Below are 22,165 nucleotides of genomic sequence, written 5' to 3' on the forward strand. Positions count from 1 at the left end.
ACATTGTTCAAGAGTCAAAGTTCAACTGCCCATTTTTATTTCAATTCCTCCAACTTACTTGGTGCCTCCCCATAAAAAGAGAAAAAATACATGAAATTACTAAGCGGAAATTATCCATGAGGATGCTTAGAACCATAGGCCCAGGTGAGAATTCTACACTACCCTGTTCTTTTTCCAGTCCCTCCAAGGATAATATACTCTCCTATCCCTCTATTCCAAGCTAAGAATTGCACAGATCGTCAAATATTACCAGTGAAAACCTCTGAGACTTATGATTATGAGATCATTACATTCTGAGTTTTTCTTTATTTTCCATTCATTTCTTTTTTTATATATATGAAATTTATTGTCAAATTGGTTTCCATACTCCATTCATTTCTATAATGAGCTTTTATACTTTCCTAATCAGAGCAAAATGTTTTTTAAATATTATTTTTATACAGAATAAATAGACCTTTACTAAAGATCAAAAGATAAATATACTTCCTTTTTTACATTAAGAAATAAAACATGAATTTAGGACTTATCCCAAAGAATTCCCAAATCAGAAAAAGACATAATAATAGACAAGATTCACACCTGTTTTTCAGTGGTTTTCTTTCTAGCTTCTGCCCTCTCTTCTAATTCTTCTAATTCATTATCCTCAGTATCAAGATCCTCATCATCATGTTCATCCTCATCATCAAACTCATCTTCATCATCAAAACCCTCTTCATCATCATCTTCTATTTCAGCTCCAGAATCTTCATCATCATCGTCATCATCATCGTCTTCTTCTTCTTCCTCTTCGTCTTCTTCTTCATCATCTGTTGCATCTCCTGTTTTACCTTCCATATTACTTAGGTCTGAAATCAAAAGTGCCTGCAAGCCATTCCGTAATTTGATGTACCTAAAAAAAAGAGGAAAAAAAAAATCACAAACATTTTGAGTCAGCTATTCATTACGTCACACAAGTAATCATCTTAGCAGAATTTAAAAAACAAAACAAAACAAAAAAAAACACGGGGCTCAAACTCACAAACCATGAGATCATGACCTGAGCCAAAGCCAACTTAACCTACTGAGCCACTCAGATGCCCCACCATACTTTTATCAGACAAAATGGACTTCAAAACAAAGAAAGTCATTATATAATGATAAAGGTGTCAGTTCATCAAAAGATGTAACAATTGTAAATATGCGTGCTCCCAGCACCCAAGCAACAACATATATTAAGTAAATAATAACAAATCTTAAGGGAAAAATAGACAGCAATACAATAATTATAGGGGAATTCAATACCCCACTATCAGTAATAGACAAATCATCCAGAAAGAAAATCAACAAGGAAACATTCGAATTGAACCACACTTAAAAACAAATGTACTCAATAGACATACAGAACATTCTATCCAACAGCAGCACAATACACATTCTTCTCAAGTGCACATAGAACATTCTCCAGGACAGGTCATATGATAGACTACAAGATAAATCTTAGCAAATTTAAGATTGAAATCATACCAACTATTTTCTCTAACTACAAACTCTTTTTTGTTTTGTAGTTTCTCTAACTACAAACTCTTCTGTGGCTTTGTTTTGTAGTTCTCTAACTACAAAGTCTTCTGTGAAGACAGTTTATAGCAATAAATACATGTATTAAGAATTCAGAATGAGGGGCGCCTGGGTGGCTCAGTCGGCTAAGCTTCTGACTTTGGCTCAGGTCATGATCTCACAGTTCGTGAGTTCAATCCCTGCATCAGGCTCTGTGCTGACAGCTCAGAGCCTGGAAACTGCTTTGAGTTCTGTCTCCCTCTCTCTCTGCCCCTCCCCCGCCCTGCTCATTCCCCCCTCTCTCAGAAATAACATTAAAAAAAATTTTTTTTAAACAATCAGAAGGATCTCAACCTAATTTTGAACCTCAAGAAACTAGAAAATAAGAAATTAAGCCCAAAGTTAGCAGAAGGAAGGAAATAACAAAGATCACAGCAGAAAAATATGCAATGTCAATAAAATACCTAACCTAGAATAAATGGATACATTTCAGAAACACAACCTATCAAGACTGAATCAGGAAGAAATACACAATCTGAACAGACCAATAACAAAGAGATTGAATCAGTAATCAAAAAACTCCCAACACAAAAAACTCTGGCCTGACAGAATCACTGGAGAATTCTACCAAACATTTAAAGAAGAATTAACACCTCAAATCCTCCTCAAATTCTTCTAACATAACAAGGATGAGGGAACACTTCCAAACCAGTTCTATGAACCTACCATTACTCTGATAAAGAAACCTATAGGCCAATATGCCTAATGAATACAGATGCAAAAATTCTCATCAAGATATTAGCAAACTGAGTTCAAGAATACATTAAAAGGATTATACACCATGACTAAGTGGGAGTTACTCCTGGGATGCAAGGGAGGTTCAATACATGCAAATCAGAAATGTAATACATCAATAAAATGAAAAACAAAAATCACATGATCATTTCCATACACACAAAAAAAGCATTGTATATTATTTACATAATACATCCTCTCATGATGAAAACCCTTAATGTACTGGGCATATAAGGAACATATCTCAGAATAATAAAGGCCACATGTGACAAACTCACAGCTAACATTATAGGCTTACCTCTGAAATACAGGTCAATCCCAAACCACCACAATAAAGTAAATATCACAATAAAGTGAGTCAAATGAATTTTTTTTGTTTCCCAGTGCATATAAAAGTTATATTTACATTATACTGTAGCCTATTAAGCAATAACATTATGTCTAGAAAAAATGTATATGCCTTAATTAAAAATACTTTATTGATAAAAAAAAAGCTAACCATCATCTGAGCTTTCAGCAAATCATAATCACTGATCACAGGTCACCATAACAATTATAATAATGAAAACATTTGAAACATTGTGATAATTATCAGAAACATGAAGTGAGCAAACGCTGTTGGAAAAATGGTGCCAAAAGATTTGCTTGACACAGCTTTGCCACAAACCCTGTATTTGCAAAAAATGCAGTATCTGTGAAGTGCAATAAAATGAGGTATGCCTGTATACTCGGTGAAAAACTGAAAGTATTTCCTCTAAGGTCGGAAACAAGGATGTCCACTCTCACCACTCCTATTCAATATAGTACTGAAGCCCTAGATAGAGCAATTAGGAAAGACAAAGATAAAAAAGGCATCTAAATCATAAAATAATAATTAAAAACCACCACTATTTGCTGAACATATGATCTTAGAGAAAATCCGAAAAAAAACAATCCAAAAACTACCAGTAAACTGGCAGGCTACAAATCAACATACAGAAATTAACTACATTCCTTTACAATAATGACGAAGCACCTGAAAATGAAATAAAGAAAACAATACCATTCACATTAGCATCAAAAACAATAAAATACTTAATAAATTTAAGCAAGGAAGTGAAAGATCTGTACAATGAAAACAATGCTTTGCTGAAAGAAATTTAAAAAGATGCCAATGGAAAGCCATCCCATGATCATGGATCAGAAGAATTAATAGTGTTAAAATGACCATACTACCCAAAGCTATTTATATACTCAATGCAATCCCCATCAAAATATCCAAGGCATTCATTCATCACAGAAATAGAAGAAACAATCCTAAAATTTGTGTGGAACCACAAAAGACTTTGAATAGACAAAGCAATCCTGAGAAAAAAGAACAAAGCCAGATGTATCATACTTCTGGATCTCAAACTATACTACAAAAGCCATAGTAATAAAAATAGTATGATACTGGCACAGAAATAGACACATCAACCAGTAAAACAGAATAGAGAGCCCAGAATTAAATCCCTGGATATATGGTCAACAATACTCAACAAAGGGACCAAAAATACCCAATGGGGAAAGGACAGTCTCTTCAGCAAATGACACTATAAAAACTGGAGAAACATACGCAGAGCAGTGAAACTGGACCCTACCTCACACCGCTCACAGAAATTGAAATGGATCAAAGACTTAAATATAAGACCTGATATCATAAAATTCCTAGAAAAAATGTAGGAAAGAAGCTCACCACCATTGGTCTTGGCAATGATTTTTTCTTTTTCTTTTTTTTTTTTTTTACATCTATTTATTTATCTAAGTAATCTCTACACAACATGGGGCTCAAACTCATGACCCCAAGATCAAGATTTGCACACTCCACTGACTGAGCCAGCCAGGCACGTCCCTGGCAATGATATTTCTATACAATGCCAAATGCACAAACAACAAAAGCAAAAAACAAATGAGACTATATCAAACCCAAAACCTTCTGTACAGACCAAGAAACAACTAACAACATGAAAGACAACCTACAGGAGAAAATTTTTACAAACCATATACTGAATAAGATGTTAATATCCAAAATATATAAAGAACAAAAGTCAACTTAATAATAAAAACAATTCAATTTTAAAAAGGGCAGAAGAACTAGATACTTTTCCAAAGAGAACATCAAAATGGCCAACAAATACATGAAAAGATGCTCAACATCATAGTTATCGGTGAAGTACAAATAAAAACCACAATAAGCTATTATCTCACACCTGTCAGAATAGCTATCATTAAGAAAACAAAAGACAACAAGTTCTAGAGAGAATGTGGTGAAAAGAAAACCCTTAACATTAATGGTAGGTATACAAATTGGTCCAACTACTATGAAAAACAATACGGAGGTTCCTCAAAATATTAAAATTAGATCTACCATGAAATGCAGCAATTCCACTTCTGGGCATATACCCAAAGGAAATGAAAAGAGGAATTCAACAAGATATATGCACTGCCATGTTTATTGCAGCACTATTCATAATAGATATGGAAACAACCCAAATGTCCATCAATGATTGAATGAATAAAGTAGATGTGGTATGTACACACAATGGAATATTATTCAGCCATGTGAAAGGACAAAATGGACAGAACTTGAGCACATTATACTAAATGAGATAAGTCAGAGATAAACATATATCACTTATATGTGGTATCTAAAGAGGTTAAACCTGTAAAAAAGAGAATAAAATGGTGGTTGTAAGGGGATTGGGGTTAGGGGTGGGAAGTAAGAGTGATAGTGTTTAAGAGAACAAACTTATAATGAGTAGCAAATAAGCCACAGCAATTTTACACACAGTATAATGAATATAGACAAAAATACTGTACTATAATTATGTAAGGTGACAAACATCACTGTATCAGCAATATTACAATACAAAAATTTATCAAAGTAACATACTATACACTTTAAACTTACACAATGTTACATACCATATTTATTCAACAAAAAAAGAAAAAGTCAGTCTAGCAGAAACTGGGAAGAATAATGTGCAAAGAAAGATGACTTAAGATGAAAGACTGAACATATAGATGTACCTACTTTCATACCAAAAATCACATTTAAATAACCAAAAAAGTTATATTTCATTTTGGTTTTGAGAATAAAATCATGACAGACTCAGTAAATAGAAAAGGACACTCTTAGCAGATCAGAAGTTTTTAGAAATTATTAGAAAACAATAAGTAAATTTAATTAGACTAATGGAGAAAATAGAAAGGAGAACTGCAGGCCTACCTAAATACACGTGATAAAACATTACTTCTTCCCAAGAAGCCCTGGAGGAAGCCTAAACTCCACACCAAAAAATGAAAGTAGGGAGAGACTCAGGGCAAGACGCTCAATTATTAACTGAAATGGAAATAACCCAAATGTCTAGTGACAGCAGAATGGAGAAACTGTGGTATGTTCACAGAATGTATTTCTTTTTCACATAATATTATAATACAGAAAAATACAGGGGCGCCTGCGTGGCTCAGTCAGTTAAGCGCCCGACTTCGGCTCAGGTCATGATCTCAGGGTTTGTGGGTTCGAGCCCTGCGTCAGGCTCTGTGCTATCAGCTCGGAGCCTGGAGCCTGCTTCGGATTCTGTATCTCCCTCTCTCTCTGCCCCTCCCCTGCTCATACTCTATCTCTCTCTCTCAAAAATAAATAATAAAGATTTAAAAAAAATTTTTAAATACAGGAAAATACATAATCCAACAAAAAGCTACAAATGTAGTAAATCTTAAAAATATAATAAGTGTAGGGGCATCTGGGTGGCTCAATCGGTTAAGTGTCCAACTCTTAGTTTTGGCTCAGGTCATGGAATTCTCTCTCTCTCCCTCTCTCTTACCCCTCCCTCCAAGCTCTGTCTCTCTCTCTCTCTCCAAATAAATAAGTAAACTTAAAAAAAAAAAAAAAAAAATAGGGGCACCTGGGTGGCTTAGTCAGTTAAGTGTCCAACTTTGGCTCAGATCATGATCTCATGGTTGGTGGGTTCGAGCCCCACATGGGGCTCTGTGCTGACAGCTCAGAGCATGGAGTCTGCTTCAGATTCTGTGTCTCCCTCTCTCTCTGCCCCTCCCTGTTCATGCTCTCTCTCTTAAAAATAAATAAAATATTTTTAAATTAAAAATATGAGTATAAAAAGCATATCACAAAGGATTATATACCATATGAATATCATTTATATAAAACCAAAAAAAAAAAAGGAAAAGTAAAGACTATATTTGGCTATACACATGCATGTGATAAAACTTCTTTTTAAACAAAGGAATGATAAATACAAAATTCAGAATAGTTATGGGGGCAAACAACATGGGAGGGTAGAGGAAGGGGCATGTGGCAGAACACTAGAGTAGATCCTAGTTTTGTTTTTTATTTAAAAAAATTTTTTGACCTTTATTTATTTTAACCTTTATTTATTTTTGAGAGACAGAGAGACAGAGAATGAACTGGGGAGGGGCAGAGAGAGAGGGAGACACAGACTCTGATGCAGGTTCCAGGCTCTGAGCTATCAGCACAGAGACTGACACAGGGCTCGAACTCACAGACTGCAAGATCATGACCTGAGCTGAAGTCGGACACTTAGGCTGAGCCACTCAGGTGCCCCTGAAGTTTTTTTTTGTTTTTTTTTTAATGTTTTATTTATTTTTGACTGAGAGAGAGAGACAGAGCATGAGCGGGGGAAGGGCAGAGAGAGGGAGACACAGAATGTGAAGCAGGCTCCAGGCTCTGAGCTGTCAGCACAGAGAGTGACAAGGGGCTCAAACTCACGGACCGCGAGATCATGACCTTAGCCGAAGTCCGACGCTCAACAGACTGAGCCACCCAGGCGCCCCATGAAATAGTTTTAAGTTGAGTAATAGGTTATCCATTTTGGGGTTTATTATGCACCATAAAAGCTGTGTGTTCTCTTTTGTATATATAAAATATTAGTCTTGGGGCGCCTGAGTGGCTCAGTCAGTTAAGCGTCCCACTTCGGCTCAAGTCGTGATCTAGCTGTCCGTGAGTTCGAGCCCCGCGTCGGGCTTTGTGCTGACAGCTCAGAGCCTGGAGCCTGTTTCAGATTCTGTGTCTCCCTCTCTCTGACCCTCCCCCATTCATGCTCTGTCTCTCTCTGTCTCAAAAATAAATAAACGTTAAAAAAATAAATAAAAATAAAATATTAGTCTTATAGATTTCTTAAGTAACAATCAAAGGAACTTCATTAATAATAGGCCAGTCAGGTCATGCTCCTCTGTGCCAAATAATCAACTCAACAGCAGTAGGATATGTTAAAATCAAAGAGCTATTTTCTAAGAATGTGAACAATCTGTCAAGAAATGCATCCTAGGATAAATCTTAAGACACAGAATCTTCAAAAGGCAAACATCAAGGCATGTAAAAAAAAAAAAAAAAAAAAAAAAATCGGGTGGGGGGGAACACCCCAAACAGCCTTTGTAAAATGTGGTTTTTTTACTAGCTTCAAATTTTCAAAACCAGAAAAAGAAAAGGGTGGGGGTGGGTGGAGGCATTCTACTTTCAAAGTAATCCTAAGCATTCCACTTGAAAAACAGATCATAGGGAGCCTGGGTGGCTCAGTGGGTTAAGCATCTGACTCTTTGATTTCAGCTCAGGTCAAGATCTCACAGTGTGAGATTGAGCCCCACATCAGGCTCCACACTAACAGCATGGAGCTTGCTTGAGATACCCTCACCCCCTCTCTGTCCCTCCCCCTGCCGTGCATGCTCTCTATCTCTCTCTCAAAATAAACTTAAAAATCTATCCTCAGCAGTCTGAAAAAGCAGATCAGGTGTGTTATGGGCTAAATTATGTTCTCCCAAAGTCATATGTTGAAGTCCTAACCTCTAGTACCTCAGACTGTGACTATATTTAGAAATAGAACCTTTAAAGAGATATGACTAAGTTAAAATGAGGCCATTGAGGTGAACCCTAATCCAATCTGACTGGTATACTTATAAGACAAAGACATTTGGACACAAAGACACCAGATGTATCTACACAGAAAAAAGATCACATGAGGACAGAGCAAGAAGGCAGCCACCTGTAAGTCATAGAAGCCTCAGAAGAAACCTAACTATTGACACTCAAATCTTGGGACTTCTAGCCTCCAAAGTTGTAAGAAAGTAAATTTCTGTTGTTTAAGGCACCCAGTCTGTGGTATTTTGTCAAAACAATCCTAACAACTAATACAAGGCACTTCACTTTTCAAAAATCATCAATGGCTTCCTGTCATACTTGGAATAAAATCCAAAATCGTTACCAGAGCCTAGAAAGCTCCACATAATCTGTCCACCCACTACCTCTCCAACCTGCTTTCCCTCCACTCTTCCCTCATCCTCTTTGCTCTAACCAAATGACTCTTGTTTCAAGAACATTCCCAACAGGCTTCACACTGGGGCCTTTGGGCTTGCTACTCCCAGTCCTAAAGCGCTATCCCAAGGACAGTATTTGCATGACTGTTCCATCTAGTTCAAGTCTTTGCTGAAATTTACCCTTTTCAGAAACTTTCTCTGACCACACTATCTAAAATAGCACCCTAATCTCTATGCTCTTTTATCCTTTTACTTTTTTCTCAACATTTGGCTCTCTCCTTCCTTCCTTCCTTCCTTCCTTCCTTCTAACTTTTCCTCCCTCCCTTCCTTCTTCCTTCCCTTCCTTCCCGTCTTTCTATTGTCTACACCTTTAGAATGTTAGTTCTGAGAGCAGAGCTCTTCTTTTTCTTCACAGCCATATCCCCAGCACCACAGACATTGTCTGGCACTTAGTAAACGTTTTAAGAGACATTGTTTGGCACTTACGAACCATTTAAAGATTTGTTGAATGAACAGAAGAAGGTTAATGCCTGATACATGGCAGGTATTTAATATCTGTTAAATGAAACAAAATATCAGATAAAATCTAACACCTACTTTTATAGAAACAAATAAAAATATGTGTACAGGAGCACCTGGGTGGCTCAGCTGGTTAAGCCTCGGACTCTTGATTTCAGCTCATGTCAGGATCTCACAATTCATGGGATCGAGCCCCATGTCAGGCTCTGCACTGAGTGTGCAGCCTACTTGGTCTCTCTCACCCTCTCTCCCCTTTCCTCTTACTCTCTCAAAATAAACATTAAAAAGAAAAGTATGTGTACACCTGTACACATTAAATATATATAAAGGTATAAACCAAATGTAACACATATATGTACAGAGAGGAATAAAAGTAGAGCAGGATACAAAGAATTTCCATGCTTTAAAAATTTGTCTATAGTCTATCACTTCTGTACTTTTTCAATCTTTTGTAATAAAAGTATGTTCCATTATTATTTATATAATAAAAATTTAATAAAAATCCAAAACCCACTACTCAACAAATTAAGAACACACATACACACACACAAAGCCCTTAGCTTTATAGAGGGTTATCTTTCATAAATCAACACCAAGTCCATTTAAAGAGCCATGGGGAAAAAATGCTCTTTATCAACACTTTTTTTTTTTTTTTTAACAGTGTATTGCTTTATTGAGAGGGGGTCAGGAGGCAAGACACCATGGCAAGGAATGAAATCAATTTTTAAAAAAGTACAGGTACAAGAAGCAATAATGTTAAAATAGTAATACACAAAATGGATAACTGCAATTATTTCTTAAAGAGGACTCGGCTCATGGAAGATAAATTTTAAACGCTGTTGCAAAAAACATCTGTATGAAGTAGAAATTGGTTTCAGTAATATTAGTAGAGAATATGTTCTGGAAAGTGGAGGTAAATGGATGTAAAATCCTGGCAGCAATTTAATAGAACAGTCCCAGATGATTAGGCTGAGGCCAACACCTAATGAGGACAAAAGCCTTGTCTGTGGGGAATTTTGGATGATACATGGAGAAATATTACATTGTGAATAAGCCAAATTGAATTGTTTTCACAAGTGTTGTAAAGTTTCATATAGTAGAAAGTTTTTTCTATATGCACTTCAATTTCACAGCAAGAGTGGCATAGGATACCTAAACACAGAAGAGAGCATTCATGCAAGATATCTAACTCCTTCATATAATAATGCATATAATTCAAAATGATTACATTATCATTACATCTAGGGCTTTCTGCAGCTACAAGGTGGTGGTTATGGAAAGCATGGCTCCCGATATCAATATCTAAAAAGCAGCCACCACCTCCTTCTATGTGTGTTCTCTTTTTGCATTTGTTCTTATCAACTCTGCTGTTGTTGATGCTTCTTAGCAAAACTGGTAAAAACAAAATTGTAATCATTGAACATAACGCTCTGGCAAGCAAAACATTTAAAACCTTCAATCTTCTGGGGTGAAGAAAGCACTGTGCGACATTTAGAACTCTGATTTACAAACAGGGTGGTCACAAATTTTCCTGGCTTGAAGACTTCCACAACTTTCCTGACCAGGTCATCATAGGAGGTCTGACTTAAGTTTGTTTCAAAGCTAACATAAGAAAATTCTGATTCTGGAGTGATGTGAATAGTCCAGTAAGTTCTATCCGATTTCATTCCATTTATCGAATACCCACAAGGATTGAACAGTGTGGCATCAATGACAGAACCTGGTATCACGTCACGAATTCCACTCTCACAAGTGACATCCTTTGCAGTAATACCATCTTTCATGTAGAACTGGTCCATAACTGCTGGGTCACTCACTCATCAGAATTTCCAGGGTCTGATCTGCCTGACTGATTACCTGAGTCTCTGGAAAATCCAAAGTTTACAAGTACCAACAGTCAGAATTCACACGTCCCATACAATATGCTGCTCCATTTGGGAAAACTGCATTAAGAAATTCTATTTCTTCCTGGAAATTCCAGTGTGGGTACCCTTGATGAGAAGACTTTGTGAAATTCTTACGAGAATAAAAGCTTTGAATTGAGTCAAATCCACTGTAATCCCTAGCAAGTTTCAACAGAGGAACCAACATTCTCAGCAAGAGGGTGGTACCACAGGTCTTCAAAATGAAACGACTCTTAGAGACAAACGTGCTACTCTCACTGAGTACATAAGCTTCCTGCTTGTCAGTTTTTGTCACACTTATGATTGAACATTGCACATCCTTCAAAAAGTATGTCCCACTCGGATCTTGGGATAGTGCGAAGATCCCCAGATATTTGGTTTAAGTCAGGTTGCTGCCTGGAGAACCAAACCTCCAGCAGCTTCTCAGTCCCTTCGAAAAACTGTGCAGCTTCTATCACCGTGAGACTAGCAAACAACCAACAACCACAGAAAATCAACTAAATTAAATCTCTTCTCCCACCGCTGCTGCCATCGCTGCAGATTGTTCCAGTTGTGCTACTAAAGTTCAGGTTCCTTTTTTTTTTTTTTTTTTTTTTGCTATAATTTTATATTAAATTTTTTTTAAAAAAGGATTAATAAAATTTTCCTGGCTTTTTTTTTCATGAGTGAAAGTTGAACGAACATGAGCCTGTTGGAAATAGAGGCAGATACAGTTCAGTCTCCTGCAGTCCGCTGTTTCCCCATTAAAGAGAGTAGAGTGAGCACTAGCTATGTCGTCGGCCATACTGTGGAAGCTCATCACTTCTATTCAACATTGTATTGGAAGTTCTAGTCAATGAAAAAGATCCATGATATAAATAAATAAATAGGAACTATGAGCCAAAAATACTGAAAGCCAAAAGAATTCATTGCAAAATATATGATTACCTAGAGAATGCAAGAATTTAGAAAAACAAAACAAGGAGCTGGTGGCTCAGTTGCTTAAGCATCCAACTATTGATTCATCTCAGGTCATGATCCCACGGTCCTGAGACTGACCCCTGCATCAGGCTCCACTGTGGGCATGGAGCCTGCTTAAGATTTTCTCTCTCCCTCTCCCTCTGCCTCTCTCTCTCCCTCTCTTAAAAGAAAAGAAAAGAAAAAACAGAAGAAAAACAAAAATATTAGTATGAAACAGAGTTCCACAAAGTATTCAAATCAAGAACCACAAGCAAAAAATCATGAACTTTCCTATATATCAAACAAAACCAATTAAAATGAGATTTAAATATAAGACCCCATTCACAAAAACAACAGAAACTATAAATACCTAAATATACACTTAATAACAATAGCTAACATATTGTGTTAACTTACAGGTCTTAACCATTTAATCCTCACAATAACCCTAATGAGTTATTATTCTTCCCATTTTATGGATGAGAAAACTGAAGTATAAAAAGGGGTTTTTATTTGCCCAAGCTTAGCACACAATGAACCCAAATAGCATGGCACTAGAACTCATTCTTTTCACTACTACTCAACACAATCAACATGCAGAAAAGTAGAAAACTGCAGAAGAAAATAAAAGACGTGACTAATCATACCATGCTAGTGAATGAAAACACCTGATATTGTAAAGATATAAATTCCTTCCCACATGAAATCTGTAAATTCAAGGCAATTCCAATAAGAAAAAATCTCAAGAAGATTTTTTTGTGCAACATAACATACACACTGATTCTAAAATTCATGAGGACAAGAGTCACAAAAAAGGCAAGAACATTTTGAAAAGGGAAAACAATGAGAGGGAAGAGCCTTACCAATTATAAAAATATAAACTTTTAAATGAATTGAAATCAAACAGTATACTGGTACAGGAACACTTACAGATCAATGAAACGATATTCTAGAAACAGCAGTCTTTATAATACTGCTGCAATACCATTTATTATGATTCATAAATGATGCTGAAACAACAGGCAATATCTACTTCCTTACATTCAACACATATAAATTTCAGAGAGATTATAGAACTAAAAGGAAAAAATGTTCTAAAAGTATTTCTTTTTTTTTTAATGTTTATATTTGAGAGCACACATGCACGCGCGGGAGGGGCAGAGAGAGAGAGGGAGACAGTGAATCCAAAGCAGGCTCTGCTCTGTCAGCAGAAAGCCAGATGCAAGGCTCAAAATCACAAATCATGAGATCATAACCTCAGCCAAAGTCAGATGCTAAACCGACTGAGCCACCCAGGCACCCCTACAAGTATTGTTTTAATGTTTATTTATTCATTTTGAGAGAGAGAGAGAGAGACAGAGAAAGAGAGAGAGAGAGAGAGAGAGAGAGAGAGAGAGAGGAAGAGAGGGAGAGGTACAGGGAGAGGGAGACAGAGAATCCCAAGCAGGCTCTGCACTGTCAGCGCAGAGCCCGACACAGGGCTCAATCTCACACCCTGAGATCATGATCTGAGCCAAAGTCAGACACTTAACCCACTGAGGCACCCAGGTGCCCCTAATTTAAAACTTTTTTAAAACAAAGCATCATAAACAAAACAAAGAGCAAACTGCATACAGGCATACCTCAGAGATATTACAGGTTCAGTTCCAGATGCCATAATAAAGCAAATATCACAGTAAAGTGAGTCAAGTAAATTTTGTTTCCCTGTGCATGTAAGTTATGTTTACACTATGCTGTCATCTATTAAGTGTGCAATAGCATTGTCTAAAAATATGTACATACTTTAATTTAAAAAGACTTTTAGGGCTAAAAAATCATCATCACCCAAGCTTTCAGTGAGTCGTAATCTTTTTGCTGGTGGAAGGTCTTGCTTCGATGTTCATGGCTGCTAACTGATCGTGGTGGTGGCTGTTAAAGCAAAGGTTGGCTGTGGCAAGTTCTTAAAATAAGACAATAAAGTTGACTGCATCAACTGACTCTTCCTTTCACAAAGGATTTCTCTGTAGCATGCAATGTTTGACAACATTATATCCAGAGAACTTTTTTAATTTCAATGTTTATTTTTATTTTTGAGAGAGAGAGACAGAGTAGGAATGGGGAAAGGGCAGAGAGAGAGGGAAACACAGAATCTGAAGCAGGCTCCAGGCTCTGAGCTGTCAGCACAGAGCCCAATGCAGGGCTCGAACCCATGAATCTCAAGATCATGACCTCAGCCAAGGTTGGATGCTTAACTGACTGAGTCACCCAGAGGCCCTACCCCAGAACTTCTTTAAATTAATCTTCTCAAACTCAACTGCTGCTTTATCAACAAGTTTATATAGTAATCTAAATACTTTGTTGTCCTTTCAACAATCTTCATAGCATCTTTACCAGGAGTAGATTCCATCTCAAGAAATCACTTTCTTTGTTCACCCATAAGAAGCAACTCCTCATCCATTCAAGTTTTATCATGAGGTTGCAGCAATTCAGTCACACTTCAGCTTCCACTTCTAATTCTCTCGCTCTTTCCACAACATCTGCAGTTAGTTCTCCACAGAAGTCTTGAACCTCTCAAAGTCATCCATGAGGGTTGGAATCAGCTTCTTCCAAACTCCTATTCATGTACTTTCAGGTATTCTGACCTCTTCCCATGAATCACAAATGTTCTCAACGGCATCTAGATCATGAATCCTTTCCAGCAGGTTTTCGATTTACTTTTTGCCTGGATCCAAGAAAGGAATCAATATCTATGGCAGATATAGCCTTACAACATGTATTTGTTAAATAATAAGAGAAGCCAAAATTACTACTTGATCCATGAACTGCAGAATGGATGTTGTGTTATCATGCATGAAAACAACATTCATCTCATTGTACATCTCCATCATAGCTCTTGGTGACCAAGTGCATTGTCAATGAGCAGTAATATTTTAATTTTTTTAATGTTTATTTATTTTTGAGAAAGAGAGAATGCAAGTGCACACAAGCAGGGGAGGGCCAGAGACAGAGAGAGACAGAGAATCCCAAGCAGGATCCGCGATGTCAGTGCAAAGCCCAACAGGGAACTCTAACTCATGAACCGAGAGATTCATGACCTGGGCCAAAGTCGTACACTCACCCAACTGAGCCACCCAGGCACCCCAGTAATATTTTTTAAAAATAATAATAAAATAAAATGAGCAGAAATCTTTTTTTTTTTTGAAAGGAATCTTTTTTTTTTTTTTTTTTCTCTGAGCAGGTCTCAACAGTAAGCTTAAATATTCAGTAAGCCATGTTGTAAACAGATGTGCTATCATCCGGGCTTTGTTGTTCCATTTATAGAACACAGGCAGAGTAGATTAAGCATAATTCTTAAAGGCCCTAGGATTTTGAGAATGGTAACTGAGAACTGGCTTCAATTTAGAACCACCAGCTGCATTAGCTCCTAACATGAGAGTCAGCCTGTCCTTTGACGCTTTGAAGCCAGGCACTGACTACTCCTCTCTAGCTATTAAAGTCCTAGATGGCATCATCTTCAGCTACACTGAAAATCTATTTAGTGTCGCCACCTTCATTAATTATTTTAGTCAGATCTTCTGGATAACTTGCTGCAGCTTCTATATCTTGCTGCTTCACCTTGCACTTTTATCTTATGGAAACAGCTTCTTTCTTTAAACTTCATAAATTAACCTCTGCTAGCTTCAAAATTTTCTTTTGCAGCTTCCTCACCTCTCTCGACCTTTATAAAATTGAAGAGAATCAAGGCCTTGTTTTGGATTAGGCTTTGATTTAAGGAAATAATCTATCCAAACCATTCAAACTTTCTCCCTTATCAGGTTGTTCTGCTTTCTTGTCATTCTTATCATTACTGTATTCACTGAAGTAGTACTTTTTTTTTTTTTTTTAAGTTTATTTCTTTTTGAGACCGAGAGAGACACAGCATGAACGGGGGAGGGTCAGAGAGAGGGAGACACAGAATCCGAAACAGGCTCCAGGCTCAGAGCTGTCAGCACAGAGCCCGACGTGGGGCTCGAACTCACGGACCGCGAGATCATGACTTGAGCCAAGATCGAGAGTCGGACGCTTAACCGACTGAGCCACCCAGGCGCCCCTGAAGTAGTACTTTTGATTGCATTCACAATTTGGCTAACTGGCTCAAGAGATCTGGCATTCAGTCTATCTCAGTTTTTAAATTTTTTTTGTTTATTTTTTAAAGAGAGAGAGAGAGACAGGGAGCAGGGGAAGGGCAGAGAGAAAGGGAGACACAGAATCTGAAGCAGGCTCCAGGCTCTGAACTGTCAGCACAGAGCCCAACACGGGGCTCAAACTCCCGGACCATAAGATCATGACCTGGGCCAAAGTCAGCCACTTAACTGAGCCACCCAGGCACCCCACAGTCTCAGTTTTTGACATGACTTCCTCAGTAAGCTTAACCACTTCTAGCATTTGACTTAAATAAAGTAAGAGACACAAGTCTCTTCCTTTCACTTGTACACTTAACTGTAGAGTTATGAATTGGCCTAATGTCGATATTGTTACATCTCAGGGAACAGGGAAGCCCAAGGAAGAGAGAGGGAGGTGAATGACGAGTCAGTGGACCAGTCAGAACACACACAACATTTATTGACTAAGCTTGCTATCTTATATGGCCACACTTTGTGGCATCCCAAAACAATTACAATAGTAATATCAAAGATAACTGATCACAGATCACCATAATGTAGTAATAATAAAATAATAAAAATAATAATAATGATGATGAAAATTACCGAAATGGGGCACAGAGACACAAAGTTAGCAAATGCTGCTAGAAAATGGTGCTGATAGACTTGATTGACAAAGGGTTGCCACAAACCTTCAATTTATGGGGGGGGGGGGGGGGGGGGGGGGCGGGGAATGCAGTATCTGTAAGATGCAATAAAGCAAAGCACAGTAAAATGAGGTATGCCTGTGCTGAGAGAAAATATCAACGATATATAAAAGTTCCTTCACATCAATGAGCAAAGAAACAAAACTAAGGAAAACAGGCTTTACTATTTATTTATTTATTTATTTATTTATTTACAGATCAAGCATGAGCAGGGGAGGGGCAGAGAAAGGAAGAGAGAGAATCCCAAGCAGGCTCTGTGCTGTTAGCATGGAGCCTGATGCAGGGCTCAAACTCACGAACCGTGAGATCATGATCTGAGCTGAAATCAAGAGTTGGATGCTTAACCGACTGAGCCACCCAGGTGCCCCAAGGAAAACAAGTTTTACAAAGATATAAAAACATTTCAAGAAGAACCACAAGACATCCAATAAATGAAATGATGATGAAACTCACCAGAAATCAAAGATAACCAAATTAAAACAATAATATATTTTTCATCTAGCAAACTAGCTAAAAAAATAAAAATTACTGCTATCTAATAGCAGTAATGACAAGGGAGAGAGTATTCTCACCTAGTTTGGGGGTTCTGCTTACATAATGGTTCTGCTTACATAAATGGGTTAGAAAAAAGTGCCCAAGGTTAGGTAGCAAGATATTGTAATGGGATCACAAGTGAAATTACTTTCCATCTGACACCAATATACTATTATACTTTAATCACAAACTTCACTTGCCCCCAGACCCTTTGCTTCTTACATATACAAGTTAATGATTACTGATTGTTTTCTCCACATTTACATGTGTAAATCTTGTTTTCTTCACGTTCACCACATGGGTAATAATCTTGTGAGCTCAAAAAATACAGAGATGAAACCCCTGTTCACCACTCTTGTCTCCTCCCAAACATTAGCCTCTCTCATATTCAATTCTGCGTCCGCTCTCTTGATGGACAAGAGAGAACTCCAGACTTACAGTGTGCAACACTGTTTATAAATCTCAACTGGTATAGTGTTTGTATAGGGAAATACGGCTATACCCATTAAAATGTAAACTCTGCATACTTTTAACCTCATAATTTCATTTCTAGGCATCTTATGGAAATATTCATATACACCATAAAGATATGTCTACAGTGTTCACTAAAGCAACATTTGATAGGGAAAAACTAGAAATTACCCAAATGTCCACAAATAGATGAATGTGCAAATAAATTATTCTACAGCCATAACACAGCATACTACTTAGACTTCAAGACCTCATTTTCTCATATAGAGAGAAAATAGTGAGGCAAGTTCCAGCCCAAATTGCTATTTTTAGGCCTAGATAGTGCTAAATCATTTTAGTCAAAAAGAATACTTGGAGGGCTAACAGTGTAATTACATAAACTTGTCATTACTTCCCCCAAACGATTTAGTCTCAAATATTTGTATGTATATAAGATGTCACCTATCTCTAAGAAAACTTCTCTTCCTCCAACTTATTCAATTTGTCTTCCTTTATTTGGTTTCATTCTCCCATTGCTCCTGTACTGATAGTGAAGACTGAAGTAGATGGTATTATTCTCTCCATCATAAAGTATCCACCCACTCACTTTTATTTGTTCCATTAACAAGCTAACCTTTTGTTAAGAAGCCCACTTTCAGTCACTAAAATTACCAGTTACGAGCTCACATATTTAAATCCAAAAATACTTGAGACCACATGGTGAGGGTAGGGAGAGTGGCGACAAGTTACATAGTTACAAAGTAAGCCCTCCCAAATACCCTCTTTTTTTAAATTTTTTTAAGTTTATTTATTTTGAGAGACAAAGAGAATGAAAGGGGGAGAGGCAGAGAGAGAAAGGGAGAGAAAGAATCTCAAGCAGGCTCTGCACTGCAGGCTAAAACTCATGAACTGTGAGACCATGACCTGCCTGAAACCAAGAGTCAGAGACTTAACAAATTGAGCCACCAGGCGCCCCACAATATCCACTTTTAACCTAAAGAGATTTAGCACTGTTTAGACCTAGAATTAACAATTTAAGGCTAGAGCCTTTATCATTAATTACAGCACATTTGGAATTTTAGACATCTTTGCAGTTTAAAACTGCAGGCCTGGTTCAAGAAATCAATAAAAGCATTAAAAAAGCTTTAAAAAATCAAACCCCTGTTTACCCTTGCCTATAATTCTAGGCCAGCTGCAACTCTTGAGTCAAAACAGCCCATATACTAAAACTGATATGACCAGCCTGAATCAACTAAAGTGTTCTTATCCAAGCAGCATTAGTTTAAAGCTAAACATACAACTGTTTTTTAAAAAAGCTGTGGGGGGTGGGGGGCGCAGGGAGAAGACCTGCATGGTACAACATAGTTCTTGCAAATAACCACGCTCAAAAAATTCACATGCCTCTTTACTTGTTAAAACATAATACCAAGCCACTGTATTTAGGACCCACCAGAGGTACATTTTGCTCCCCAAATGGCAGTCCTTCCCCATTTCTCAAGGTTCCTCAGCTATGGAACAGGTGTTAGGTTATTAGGTGTGACTGATTATTTTAATAATGGCCCCAATTACTGACATACATATCTTCCCACAAGGGTCAGAGGCTATTTCTCCCAACCCCTTAAATCTAGGCTAGTTTTGTAAATTTTGGCCTATATATTGTGATGAAATTGATGTGTAAGTCCTGGAGCCTAGGCCTCAAGATGTCTTGCAGCTTCTGCCTTTACTCTCTTGGGAATCAGTTGCCATGTAAAGTAATACAAGCCAGACTGAACAAGCAGAGATTTTGTGCAGACAGAAGGCCCACTTTCTCACTGTCCTCACCAAGGTCCCAAACATGTGACTGAAGTCACCTTAGATACTCTAGCTCCAGTCAACCCACCGAATGAATGCAGCACACAAGTGTGACCCTAGGCACAAAAGAGTGTCCAGCTATCCCACAGAATTTTAAGAAATAATAAATCATTGTTGCTTTGAGCCACTTCAATTGTGAGGTAGACTGTTACACAACAATACCAATATACTGGGAGAACTCAAATGGTTGAGCAACACCACTTCTGGATATAAAGCAGGGACTCAAACAGGATTTGTAAATCAATGTTCATAGCAGCATTATTCACAACAGCTAAAAGGTGCAAACAACCCAATGTCTATCATTGGATGAATGGATAAACAAAATGTGGTATATGCACACAACAGAGTATTTTTCAGCTTTAAAAAAGTAAGAAATTCTGGAGCACCTGGGTGGCTCAGTTGGTTAAACGTCCCACTTCAGCTCAGGTTATGATCTCAGGTTTGTGGGTTCAAGCCCGTGCTGGACTCTGTGCTGACAGCTCAGAGCCTAGAACCTGCTTCAGATTCGGTGTCTCCCTTTTTCTCTGCCCCTCCCCCACTCACATTCTCTGTCTCTCAAAAATGAACAAATGTTAAAAAAAAATAATAATACAAAAAAGGAAAGAAATTCTGACACATGCTACACGATGGATGAATTCTGAAGATACACTAAGTGATATAAGCCAGATAGAAAAGGACAAATATTGTGTAATTTCACTTATACGACATACCTACAGAAGCCAAATTCACTGCAAGAAAGTAGAATGGTAGTTGCCAGGGCTTGGGAGGGGGGCGGAAATGGAGAGTTATTGTTTAATGGGTTCAGAGTTTCAGCTTGACAAGATGAAAAGATATGGAGATGGATGGTGGTGATGGCTGTACAATATAAACATACTTAATGCTACTGAACCATACACTTAAAAATGGCTAAAATGGTAAATTTTGTTATGTATAGTTTACCACATTTTTAAAAAGCACAAATCTTCCCCAACTTGATTTCATAATCAAACAAGAGAAAGTTACAGGAATAGATAAATGGAAAGGAAAATATCAGCTTTATCTTTGATAAAAAGGTAGGATGAAGAACATGGCTTAAGAGTGGCTCAGAAATGGCTTGCAAACACTATGAATTAAAGTTATCAACCAAAATAGAACTATTTCCCCCCAAAGCAGAACTTGTCCTGCACTCAGTTTACTGTACTAGAAAAGAATATGCCAAAGTACTTGCTGGCTACAGGCTGGAAAGAGATGAACAGGTTGAATTGGCACATGCCCCAGGTAATTCTACTGCACTCATTAATCAGATAAATCACTCCTCCAGTGAAGAGAAGAGGTAAAGAAAGAAGCTACGAGTTTTTTTGTGCCTTGAGGGAGGGGAAGAAAGGCTCCACTGCAGAATCCTTGGCTGCAAACCCCTCACCTGTGTCCCCAGCCCATCTTGGCTCTTGCATTTTCCCACAGCAAAGTCCCTCCACACTTAACCAGTGTTATAGTAGTATATAATAGTTTCAAAAGAAAACAGAGGAGAACTAGAAAAAAAATTTTTTGAGAAAATTTCCTGGCTGGAGTTCCTGGGTGGCTCAGTCAGTTAAGCTTCTGACTCTTGGCATCAGCTCAGGTTATGATCGAGCAGTGGTGAGATCGAGCTCCACACTGAGTGTGGAACCTGCTCAGGATTCTCTCCCAATCTCTCTCTCTCACTGCCCCTCTCCTGCTCACGTGCGCATGTATGTGTGTGTGCGCGCTCTCTCTCGCTCTCTCTCAAATTAAATAAACATAAAAAAGAAAAGAAAAACTTCCTGGAACTGAAGAACATACATTCTAGACTGACTGAGGAATAAAGGTACAACAAAACAAATGCATTGATTGTTACCTGATATGTTTGACCATAGCTGGAGAAGTTTTAAAGCTCTGGCAGAGTAGTAGGGAAGAATTCATGTTAGATAACAAAGCACACTAAACAAAAATAATAAGGCATCTTCGATATAACACCAAAAGTACACATGGCAAGAGAAAAAAAATAAACTAGACATCATCAAAATTGAAAACTTTTGTGCTTCAAAGAATACTACCAAAGGAAAAACTTTGCAAATCATTTATCTAATGAGATGCATATCTAAAACACAACAACTATTACTACTCAATTAAAACAAAAAATAAAGACGAGCAAACGATCTGAATAGACATTCTCCGAATAAGATATACATGGTATAAGACAACAAGACGACCAAAAACCACATGAAAAGATGTTCAACATCAGCCATCAGAGAAATGCAAATCATAATGAGATACAACTTTACACCTACCAGGAGGGCTATACTCAAAACTACAATGAACTATCACTTCACACCTGTCAAAATGACTAAAATTAATGACACAGGAAACAAGAGATGAGGGTGAGGATGAGGAAAAAGGGGAACCCTCCTACCCTGTTGGTGGGAATGCAAACTAGTGCAGCCACTTGGAAAACAGTATGAAGTTTCCACAAAAAGGTAAAAAACAGCAATTTTATGATCCAGCAACT

At 37.6% G+C, this 22,165-nt stretch overlaps 1 protein-coding gene and 1 pseudogene across 2 annotated transcripts in view; both read right to left on the bottom strand.

Annotated features, from left to right (window-relative positions):
• Window positions 1-22,165, bottom strand: part of NRDC (nardilysin convertase) — a 101,537-nt gene that overhangs the window by 60,762 nt on the left and 18,610 nt on the right. For both annotated transcript variants that reach the window (XM_042951285.1, XM_042951284.1), the window contains exon 2: window positions 580-889. In XM_042951285.1, the coding sequence (XP_042807219.1) occupies window positions 580-889 (310 nt within the window). The remainder of the gene's footprint in view (window positions 1-579; window positions 890-22,165) is intronic.
• On the bottom strand, window positions 9,673-11,635 carry LOC122227089 (annotated as a pseudogene).

The sequence above is a fragment of the Panthera leo genome, chromosome C1, assembly GCF_018350215.1.
Source record: "Panthera leo isolate Ple1 chromosome C1, P.leo_Ple1_pat1.1, whole genome shotgun sequence".
Classification (NCBI taxonomy): domain Eukaryota; kingdom Metazoa; phylum Chordata; class Mammalia; order Carnivora; family Felidae; genus Panthera; species Panthera leo.